We start from the raw sequence: 11545 nt of genomic DNA, 5'->3' as shown, positions 1-11545 counted from the left end.
ATAAGACAATAAAATAATAAAAGAAAACTCATTGGGTGACTTTTGAATTTAATTTCAGCAAATTGAGGACTGCTACGCGGCCTGCCATGAAATTGGGAAAAAAGACCAAAAAAAATTCACATAAACTGTTACAAAAAGCCACAAATGTTCAGAATATACAACGATAAACAGCACAGCCTTTGGAGGACGTCGGCGTCTCTGGATGTCCACTGCGTGTCCAAGTGCTCTCAAAAATGTCAACAACAGGGACGGAAGGGAGCCAAGAGGGGTTTTGGGGGGGCGGGGCTAGGGTAAGTGTTTTTTGGGGGGAGGGGTTAAGAGTGTCCATTGTTCTTCAAGGCCGCTAACTGGAAAAAAATGAATTCAATGCCAAATGTGGCGTCAAAACATGATAAATAGTGGTCAGGTGGCGCAAAAAAAACGTGTTCGGTCGTCTCCTGGGGGTGCCGGAGCTACAATAAATTACTAGAAAAAAATGAAGGGGCGGGGTTAATACAAAAAGAATATTGAAACAAAAATGGCAAACCGTGAAAAGCCCTTTGAAGCCTGAATTTAAATTTGGCAAAAACATTGGAGAGGGATTTTGAAGAGAAAATTAAGTTGGAAAATACAAGAAAAATTGGATATTTGGAATTATGAAATGAACTAAAATTGTTCATTTTTAATTGTATTGTTTCATTTCCAAATATATATTTTTTGGGGGGGGGTTCAAAAATAAAGATATTGTATTTGTAATAATATTATTTCATTTATAAATATATATTTTGATATAGTTGCATATTTTTTTATATTGAGTTTTTATCTGATGCTTTTGGAAAATACAACCAAAAAATTAAAACCTGGAAAATGTCAAATTATGAAATGTAGAAAATATCAAAAATAAAGGTATTGTATTTTTAAAAATATTATTTCATTTCTAAATATATATTTAGATTTTTTTTAATATTGACTTTTGATCTAATGCGTTTGGAAAATACAACAAAAAAATTGAAAATATTAAATTATGAAATCCAGAAAAGAACATTTTTAATAGTAATATTTCATCTCTAAATATATATTTAGATATAGTTGCATATTTTTTTTAATATTGACTTTTTATCTGATGCTTTTGAAAAATACAACCAAAAAAATAAATTATGAAATCCAGAAAAGAACATTTTTAATATTAATATTTCATTTCTAAATATATATTTGAATATAGTTTTTTATATTGACTTTTGATCTAATGCGTTTGGAAAATACACCAAAAAATTAGAAAATATTAAATTCTGAAATCCAGAAAAGAACATTTAAATAGTAATGTTTCATGTCTAAATATATATTTTGACAAAATTGCATAATTAGTTTAGCTGCATTTTTCCATTTCAAATCAACTTTTTTATATTAAAATTAATCTCATATATTTTTGAAATGTTTGAATTTTCTCATGTTGACCAGTATTTTTCTATTAATTTTTTAATTTTTTTAAAATTAATTTTATTTTCATGCACCTCCAATTCTTTCTTGCAATTTGTTCAATATAAATTCAGACTTCAGAGCAATTGGGTTCCGAGCCAAGTGGGCGGGGCCCAACGGAATGGACGTCTCTGGCCGTCAATGGCAGCCTACCGGCCGGGGAGGAGCCAAAGAGGACGTCCTCTTTGGAAGCCAAAAAAAAGTGCTACCTGAGTCCACGGCGCGCGCCCCCTGGCGGCCGTCAAAAGGCCAAGCGTCGCTCGACGGGCAGGCTGTCCAGCAGGCACTTGAGCTGCTCTTCTCCCAGCTTGATTTTGTCCTCCAGCTTGCGGCGCTCGATGATGAGCGCCGACTTCATCTTGACAAAGTGCTCGTAGTCGGCCATGCCGTCCTGGGCCAGGCGGCCCGCCAGGATCTCGTAGACGGCCCGTTCGCGCCGGTCCAGGTTGTCCTTCAGCTCCTTGGCGTCTTCGTGCTGCCGGATCAGGAGTTGGCGTTTCTCCGTTAGCGTGCGCTAAAGGGGAGAACAAAGAAAAAAGATAAAATACATTAAAAAAAAACGCAAATACGTCAGGAGATGCTCTCCTTCTTCACGTTTCTGGAGTCGTGGGTTCGATTCCAGGTCCGGACCTACCTTGCAAGTTCTCCCCGGGCTTGCTTGGGTTTTCTCCGTGCATGCTAGGCTAATTGGATGCTAAATTGTGGCTAGCTAATGAGTGTGAATGCTAATTGTTGTTGATTGTTTTTGTATAAATTTGATGCATTATTAATATTTGATTGAAATAATAATAACAATAATAAATTCAGGCATCACAGGGTTAAATTCCAACGATGTCTAAGGGCCTCATTAGTCGTATTCATATTTAAATAATTCCTTAGTGTTATTCTTAGTTTAGAGTAGTTTTAGACAATGACACAAAAAATTATAATCGTTAAAAAAAATCTATTTTTGTCAAAAATAAATAAATAAATAAAGTTTTCCACTTTCCAAGAATTTTGAATCAATATTTACGGCACAAAATGAAATTTTGACAGTAGCGCGTTCTCCACGTAAGCTACAGCATGCGCAAGTTAGCAGCATGCTTAAACTAGCAGCATGCTTAAGATAGCAGCATGCTGAAGCTAGCAGCATGCTGAAGCTAGCAGCATGCTTAAGCTAGCAGCATGCTTAAGCTAGAAGCATGCTTAAGATAGCACCATGCTGACGCTGGCTGGATGCTTAAGATAGCAGCATGCTTAAGCTAGCAGCATGCTTAAGCTAGCAGCATGCTTAAGATAGCAGCATGCTTAAGCTAGCAGCACGCTTAAGCTAGCAGCATGCTTAAGCTAGCAGCATGCTTAAGCTAGCAGCATGCTTAGGATAGCAGCATGCTGAAGCTAGCAGCATGCTTAGGATAGCAGCATGCTTAAGATAGCAGCATACTTAAGCAAGCAGCATGATTAAGCTAGCACCACACTTAAGCTAGCAGCACGCTTAAGATAGCAGCACGCTTAAGCTAGCAGCACGCTTAAGCTAGCAGCATGCTTAAGCTAGCAGCATGCTGAAGCTAGCGACGCAAACAAGCTAAAATAAACGCATAGACCAGAATGGGGAAATCATTCAAATAATGACAGCCAATCAGCACGTGACCAAAAATGAACTTTTTAGGCTCATTGTTATGGTGATTTTTGTCGTTATTGTTGTTGTTGTTGTTGTGTACTTACTCTTTCTTCCGGTGCGGCGTCCTCATCCAAAGTGTTGAGGGCGTTCTCCACCCGGGCCAGGCGCCCCGACAGGGACAGCAGGAGGCTGACCACTTTGTCCAAGTCGCCCACGAACATGCGGAATTTGTCCACTTGGTTGGGTTTGCACAGCTGCTGGACGCGGGCCTCCACTTGGGCCCCCAGCGCGTTGTTGTCCAGCACGTCCTCCTGCAGGCTCTGGCGGGCCTCGCGCAGAACCTGCAGCTTTTTGCTCAGGCTCTCCATCAGTTCTTGCTGCCAAGACAAAAGGCAACAACACATCAAATACACAGAATGGGTATACGCATTCTTGACGAGTACAGTAATCCCTCGATTAGCGCGGCTACACGACATTGAGGGTTTTTTCTGGGGGATTTTTTTTTGTTTGTTAATAAAAAATTTTTTGAATGTCCGTAAAAATTTGAAAATCCACGCTGAAACTCGCAAGCGGAAGCCACTCCCCCTCAACAGTGAAGTATTTTTTAAAAAAATATATATATATATATAGTATAAAAAATATAGTATAAAACTAGGACTCAACAGTGAAGTAAAAAATATATATATATATATATATATATATATATAGTATAAAAAATATAGTATTAAACTAGGACTCAACAGTAAAGTTAAATATATATATGTATATATATATTTTACTTCAGTAAAGTAAAAAAATAAAATATATATATATATATATATATATATTTATTTACATTTTCTGATTACTATTTTTATACTATATTTGTATACTATACATATTTTTTAAATTATTTTTTATTTGTATTTTTTTTTTTTTTTTAATCGGGGTGACCCTACTTCGCGTTTTTTCGTTTATCACGGCCATGTCTGGTCTACATTAACAGCGATAATTGAGGGATTACTGTAGTAGTAGTAGGAAGATACATCCACTAGATGGCGCTGTAGTCGTAGTAGGGGGTTGACTTAAACATCCAATAAATGGATCAGTAGTAGGGGATTGCACTATGCGTCCACTAGATGGAGCTGTAGTGGTAGAAGTAGGAGGAGGTTGTTATAGATTCACTAGATGGGGCTGTAGTCATAGTAATAGTAGTAGTAGTAGTATTAAAGACAATAATAAAAATAATAAATGGAATGTATTCATATAGATGTTTTGTTCTCCAAAAATCTGTGAGCAATGCATGGAATATAAAAAAACAAACAAAAAAATGCATATTGTGTGCACCTTGGCCACTGGGAGGCAGTGTGGCACTTTTCAGAGAAATACTGTAAATAGCAGTAAAAGTAAGAGTCATAGCATAGACATAATAATGTTTTGTTGATTATAATATTTTTGGCAGGAAGACGTTTTGCTCATTTGAAATTGTACATTAGCATTAAGCTAAGCGCCTTTCGTGTTGCGTATTTTAACGCGCGGATTATTTCATTTTATTTTGAAAGCCTATTTCTCTCGTTCGCACGTTGCACACCTTTTTATTGGCCAGATCCAAGTCCAACTCGTCCTCCGAGTCTCCGTCGTCCTGATTCTGCTCCTGCAGGTCTTTCATCTTGATGAGCAGCTCGGCTTTGGGGGCCGACGTGCTGTAGTAGGCGGAGCTGGTCACCATGGCCACGCCCGCCGCCGCCGCCGCCGCCACCGCCACGCCGTCCTGCTTCTCCCTGAAATTTCACAACGTCACAACATCGAAATCGACTTATTTCTTTTCCGGTCGGCGGTGGCCGGGGAAAACTGACCTTTCCTCGGCCGGCTCGGTGGAGTCGGGGGGTTTCACGGGGGCTTTCCGTCGCTGGTGAGCCCCTTCCAGCAACTCCTCGCCTGGCGGGAACAAACCCTCCATCAGGTCCATGGTGGTCTTCATCTTGCTCTGGTCCAGGATGTCCGCCAGGGACTTGTCCTTGTCCATAATGTCCCGAGCCAACTCTTCCCTTTTACGCTCCTCGGAGACGGGTTCCTCGGAGACGGGTTCCTCCACGGGTTCCTCCACGGGTTCCTCGGGTCCTTTCTGCCTGGTGAAGGCGGAGAAGACCGAGTCCCGCCCCCCGGCCCCCAAGCTGCCGAGCTTGCTGATGTCGGGACCGGCGCTCGGGGCCCGATCCGCCGTTCCCTCCGGGCGCGGGATCCTGACGGGTACTTTCTTCACGGCGGCGACGGGCTTTTCCGTCCCGTTTTCCAGCCTGTGGCGGAAAAATAAATGAGTGGGAATAGTTTGGGGAGGAGGGAAAAGTATTTGGTGCCGATTTGAAACGTCGCCGCGTGACGGGAGAGTTTTTTCCGCGAATGACGCCAGACTCGACTGGCGATCGGTTCTTTGGAAGTCGGATTGACGCGGTCAGATTGTGATTTTATTTTATTTTTTAATTCCAGTGATCATAAAAGACAGAAAATGACATTTTTGATTGGGCGGGGCTGGTACACTCGTGTTATAGCAAGGGTGTCAGACTCAATACAAATCAACAATAACTATAACAATAATTTGTATTGCCTGGCATACCATGTTTCGTTATAAGGACCATGAAATTCATACATACTTTGTTTAATATACATAGATACATTATTTGAAAAAAGTGACTAATTAATGTATTTTCTTTCTGTTTTATTTTTATTTTTTAAACAGGCAGCATGGCGGGCAACTACTTAGCACAGTCACTAAAATTTATAACTCAGTTTACAGAATTTAGGCTTTAAAGCAAGGGTGTCAGACTCGGGTTTGTTCGCGGGTCGCTTTAACGTCAACTTGATTTCACGTGGGCCGGACCATTTTAGATAGAATATTTAGATTTTTTTATTTTATAAATGGATTAAAAGAACTGGATTAAAATCCCTCAATATTCAGTTTTTTATAGATCTAAAACAATGTTTATTTTAGCTTTTTTTAAATATATTTTTAGATTTTACAAAATGATTTTTGAACTAAAAACACAGAAAAAATGTATTAAAAAATGACAATGATTGATTTAAAAGGGACAAATCAGGAAATTGAATATATATCTATACTCTTCATTTGAATTTGATCCTAAAACAGAAAGTCGCCACTCATGATTTACTTTCCCGGGCCGCACAAAATGATGCGGCGGGCCAGATTTGGCCCCCGGGCCGCCACTTTGACACATGTGGGTTATAGTTTAAATTTCATATTAATGATCAAATTTCATGCAATTTACATCTAATTTAAAGTGGCAAGACTGGTTGTCAAAGCTCATCTTTCAATGCCATTGACAGAGATGGGTGTCTCAATTCATTTGCTGATATGAATTGAATGTCCAGCACTAGCATTAGCGGCTAATGAGTAATAAAATGTGTGCATGAAAGGGTTAAAAAAGAAAAAAAACAGTTTTAATGGAAATTTAAAAAAAAAAAGAAAAAAGGAAAAAAAATGGTTTGATGGAAATTAAAAAGAAAAAAACGGTTTTGATGGAAATTTAAAAAAGGAAAAAACGGTTTTGATGGAAATTTAAAAAAGGAAAAAAACCTGTTTTGATGGAAATTTAAAGAAAAAGAAAAAAAACTGTTTTGATGGAAATAAAAAAATTAAAAAGTTTTGATGGAATTTAAAAAAGGGAAATTTGTTTTAATGGAAACAAAAAATTGACATAGGAGCTCAGAAGGCATTAAACTTGTATCTCAAGGTATTAAAAATATACGCTTCCTACTTTGCGGAAATCCATTCCACACAAGTTAGTTGGTTATGGAACGGATTAACGGAGTTTCTCAAAATCTAACTTTTGCGTAAAATTGAAGCCTCCAAAATGTCGATACATGAAAATGTACATGTTCATAAATTAATATGTACCGTCCCTTTAACAAAAGAATCAAAGTCAAACTTACCCGCGGAAATCTCGGTCGTTGAGCGACGCCGGCGGCGGCTTGTCGCTGAGCCGTTGCGGGGAAAAGTGAGGGGAGGGCGAGCGCGCGGCCTCCATGACCACCCGCGCTTTGCCGTCTGCCTTTTCCGCCTCGCCGTTTTCCTCGCCGTTCTCCTCGGCTGGCTCCGTGACCCGACAGCCACTCGGCTCGGGCGCCGTCCTCGTCGTCGTCGTCTCCGAGGCTCCGCCCCCACGCTCCGAGGACTCGTCTCCGCCGTGGCTGGCAAAAAAAAAAGGCCTTTTAATTAGACGCGGCGGCGCGGAGGATCATCTCCAAGCTCCGCCTCCTCCTTCTCGCCAGCAGCCGCGGCGATTAAAAGAAGTTTTTTTCAGGTCTCCTCCCTTGGCCGCAGCTGCCGGGAATACTTGGTCTCCCGCAAGAAGTCTGCGAGGAGGAATAAATAAGCCTCTGCGGCGCTTTTAACTCTTGGACACGTGTCCCCCCCGGTGGTGGAAAGTTAAGCGAGCGGCGTTTTCCGAGCCGACGTTGGCGGAAGGTCGTTAGCTAGCATGTGAGCGCTTGCGCGCTAATTCGATTGGGGACGTTGATTGGAAAGTCGTGATAATTGGAAAGTCACGAGATACGATTTGAGGAAAGTTGGAGAGAAACGTGGGCGTTGTTTTGGGTTTCTTCTTGAAAAGACGGAAATTAGAGCAGCGATGAAATGTCACGCTAACGTTAGCAATGCTAACGTGAGAGCGTGCATCTGTTAGGATGTTTTGATCTACGGACTCATCGGATTTTTTGGAAGAAATGCTCTGGTTAGAAATATTACACAAGGGCCAGTCTGTGTTACTACGGCAACCAAAACCGTTATGGTCCATTAGCCCCAAAATGGCCGTATCAGGCGCCGATATTGAACCGCTACCACCAAGCGGATTCATTTAAAATCCATGCTAGCTTCCTTCAAATTCATTCATTCCTTCATTTTCTGAACCGCTTATCCTCACAAGGTTCGCGGGGGAGTGCTGGAGCCTATCCCAGCTAACCATGGGTACCAGACGGCGAACACCCTGAATCGGCGGCCAGCCAATCGCAGGGCACAATGAGACAAACAACAAAACCTTCATAGCTAAGCTAAAACTTAGCATCCATTTAGCCTAGCTAGCATGTATTTTGGAATGTGGAAAGAGTTCCGGAGAAAAATCCCGGGAAAAACATGCAAACTCCGACCTGGGATCGAACCTTGAACCCTAGAACTGCGAGACAGTCGGCGCTAACCACTCAACCACCGCACCACTCCTTCAAATTAATTTCAATCGAACGACAGCAGAACGAGTCGTGCTACGTTACCCCAAAGGACGCTTCCGGCCCGGAATTTCCCTCACACCGCTCCCCTCAATAGCGGCGAGTGGGCGGAGCTCCACCGCCAGACCCCCACCCCCGATGACAAAAAACTGTTGTTATGCAAAGTTTGGCTTGAGAAAAGATGCTCGACACCAAGATGGTGGTTTTGCTCCCTGTCTGGGACAAAGACTCTTACATTTCTAGGCCATGTGACCAGGAAGCGTTTCTCAAGTGCTCCCAAAAAAAAATCAACAATAAAAAATAACACAATGCGGCACCCCGGAGACGGCGTGTGTTGGCACAGCTGTGGCAAATGCCGTTAAACCGCGTTGAACTCGACGGAGAATAAAGACCCGACTGTTCCTCCGCCGGAGGAAGGCGGGATTGGAAGACTTTGGAGGACAGAGCTAGGAAATATGCGGGTCTGGGACGGCGTGGGGTCCTTCAATGCTCTCGCGTGGGTTCAAAATTGGTTTGTAATTCTTCAAGGAAAACAAGATGTACATTCGAATCCCCTCAAAACTAGCATCAGTTATCTTAGCTACCATATTTACTCGCATATAAGCCGCCCCGAAAAAATACGGCTTATATGCGAGAAAATACGGCTTATATGCGAGAAAATACGGCTTATATGCGAGAAAATACGGCTTATATGCGAGAAAATACGGCTTATATGCGAGAAAATACGGCTTATATGCGAGAAAATACGGTACATGTAGCGTAGCATAGCATAATCCAAGCCAATAGGATGGAATACACGGCCGATTTACCTTGACGCAGAATCGAGTGGTCCGACTGGTTTATCCTCCATCTGGGAAAGTTTCTGGTCCGTCTTTTTGGCGGGGTCGTGAGTCGTCTGGAAAAACAGCAAAAGTCTCAAAACCAAAAATTCAGGGTTCAAAGCCGCTCTGGATAATCTCCAGGTTTTGTAAACGAGAAAAATGAGAAGGATCGAGGTGGAGATCAAGCAATCGCTGCCTGAAGGCCAGGCGTGTGTGTGCTGAACAACAAATATTGAATCTCTCTCTCGGGATCTTTGACTCAAGACTCGTGACCAAGACCGGATACGAAAAACTCCGAACCCTCACCTGCCCGTAGAAGTCGGCGGAGGGTGACGATCGAGACCTTTCGTGAAAACACGCCGGTTTGGATCTGTCCTCCGAGCCGGGATCCAGAATGTTGTCGGCGGATCGGAATCTCCCGGAGGTTCTGGTCTCGGGGGGTTTCTTCTGGGTGTTCCACCTGGCCTCGTACTCCGCAAAGGTGCCTAGACGTCCCTGGTCCTGGACGGCGGGCGTCGGTCCACCGGGGGTCCTTTCTTCTTCGGGTGCGGTCCCGTTCTCGCCGGCAAAACCTCGGAGCGTTTTGGCGGACTCATTGCTCGGGGAGTTGGACCCTCCCTGTTCTCTCCGTACGCCGGCTTGGTGGATTTTGTCCGGGTCGGAGAAGGACCTGAGCTTCTTCTCTGCGGCGAATCGCTTGCGTCCGCCGATGCGTAGGGGTCCGGTTTTACCGCTACCCGCCTCGGGCAACGTCGGCAAGGGGGCGAGGTCTTTCCGAGGGTGACCGGGGGCGGCCTCGGGCGACGGGTGTTCCGCCGAGACGGGTTCCAGGTCTTTCCTGCGGAAGGACGTGGCTTTGAGCACCCGGGCTTGGGCCTCCTTCAAGTTGTCCTTGTAGGTGTTGGTGAACGGGGAGTCGGTCAAGGCGGGGGCGGGGCCTCGAGGGCACTGGGGGTCCCGGTTCTCGTCGGGAAGGGTCGCCGCGCTCATGCTCTTCTGGAGTTTGGCCCGCCTGGACTGGATTTCGCTCTTCAGGGCGGTGGCGAAACGGTCGCCGCGTCGCAATAGTTTGGACTCCGCCGTTTCCTCGCCGTTGGAGGGGGGCGCAGGGGGGTTCAGGGGGAAGATCTGGTCGCCGGTCCGGCCGCGGGGTCTGGTCTCCTGAGGGTACGCTTTGTAATGTAAGGGTAGCGAGCGCCGTTGGTCGGAGAGTCTGATTGGGTAGAGGGTTTCGTCAATTTGTAAACTGGCGGCCCTCTGGATAAGGAGCTCCTCGTCGGCGGCGGCTTTGGCGGCTTCGGGGGAGGAGTCAAGAGCGGCGGGGGCGAGATGCTGTTTGCCGTAGCCGTTAGCATCTCTGCCGTTTGGAGAGAACCCGTGCTGCTGTGGAGGCGGAGCTATGGGATACTTTGCTTTGGTGATGGGCTGTCGGGAATTCTGACCGTTTGCCGTCGGCTTCAAGTCCAGGGCGGCGGGAGTTTTCCCGTCGTCTGTTTTTCCCGTAGCGGTGGCGAGGCAGTAGTAGCGGTTGTGCCCCCCGCCGCCGCCGCCCTCCACGTCGGGGTCTCTGGCTTGAGACGCGCTGGCGTTCTTCCTGGCTGGAGGAGAACCGTTGATGGGCAGCTCCTGGACGCTGGAGAAGTAAGGCCGGACGTCCAGCGGCTTGGGGGCGCTCGCCGCGGACCACCCTTGCACGGGGAAAGTGCTTTTGTCGTTTCCGGGAGCCGCGGGGGGGCCTTGGCGGACGTCGCAGCTGGAAAGGGAGTGCTGCTTGTTCCAGGCCGAGCGGGAGTAGAAACCGTCGGGTTTCGGGGAGCGGTCCCGGACGTCGGGATCTTCCGCGGCGGGTTTCCCGCGAGAGCCGGGCGCCGCCTCGGGAGGCGCCAGGACCATCTTGGTGGCGGCAAAACTATCGCTGCGTGCCGGGGGGGCCGGGGGCGGGGCCGGGGGCGGGGCCGGGGGCGGGGCCGGCGGCGGCGGGGAAGGGGAGGAGGTCTTCTTTTTCTCCGGGACGTGCCAGACCGGACCGCAACTGGCTCGGGACGAGGTGGAGTGTCGCGAGCCGGCCTGGTCTTGGACTTGGACTTGGGGGCCGTCGGGGACCTGGAAGTAGGCGGGTCGCTCGCCATTGACGGACCTCCCGCCGGCGTCCCATTGGTTGACTTTGTGCGGGACGTTCTCGGTGGAGGCGGCGTTGCTTTTGGAGAGCGTGAAGTCGGGAGTGCCGGAGCTGGCGGAGAAGGAGCTGTAGGCGGAGTCTCGCTTGCCGCCGCCCAGGTGCTCCATGCTGTTGTTGGACAGCCCGCCGGTTGGGTACGGGTGGGGGGCGTGGTCTAAGCTGTCCATGCTGCCCAGAGAGCTGAACTGGTCGGAGACCCGGCGCAGGTTGGTGGTGGTCTGCTCCCAGCCGGACGATAGGTCGCTGGATGAAGAACTGCAGGGGTTGAAAAAGAAA

At 46.2% G+C, this 11545-nt stretch overlaps 1 protein-coding gene across 4 annotated transcripts in view; it reads right to left on the bottom strand.

Annotated features, from left to right (window-relative positions):
- Window positions 1–31: 31 nt before the first annotated feature.
- The window catches only part of shroom2a (shroom family member 2a), a 37004-nt gene continuing 25490 nt past the window's right edge, over window positions 32–11545 (bottom strand). For all 4 annotated transcript variants that reach the window (XM_077606941.1, XM_077606942.1, XM_077606943.1 and 1 more), the window contains 7 exons: window positions 9397–11524; window positions 9079–9164; window positions 6983–7240; window positions 4891–5331; window positions 4626–4815; window positions 3160–3432; window positions 32–1969 (listed from right to left, as the gene is read on the bottom strand). In XM_077606941.1, the coding sequence (XP_077463067.1) occupies window positions 1697–1969; window positions 3160–3432; window positions 4626–4815; window positions 4891–5331; window positions 6983–7240; window positions 9079–9164; window positions 9397–11524 (3649 nt within the window). In that variant the 3' untranslated portion in view covers window positions 32–1696. The remainder of the gene's footprint in view (window positions 1970–3159; window positions 3433–4625; window positions 4816–4890; window positions 5332–6982; window positions 7241–9078; window positions 9165–9396; window positions 11525–11545) is intronic.

This window comes from Stigmatopora argus, chromosome 8 (genome assembly GCF_051989625.1).
Source record: "Stigmatopora argus isolate UIUO_Sarg chromosome 8, RoL_Sarg_1.0, whole genome shotgun sequence".
In the NCBI taxonomy this organism is placed as follows: Eukaryota; Metazoa; Chordata; class Actinopteri; order Syngnathiformes; family Syngnathidae; genus Stigmatopora; species Stigmatopora argus.
Note: the sequence above shows the minus strand (reverse complement) of the source record. Positions and strands in the feature narration are given on the sequence as shown.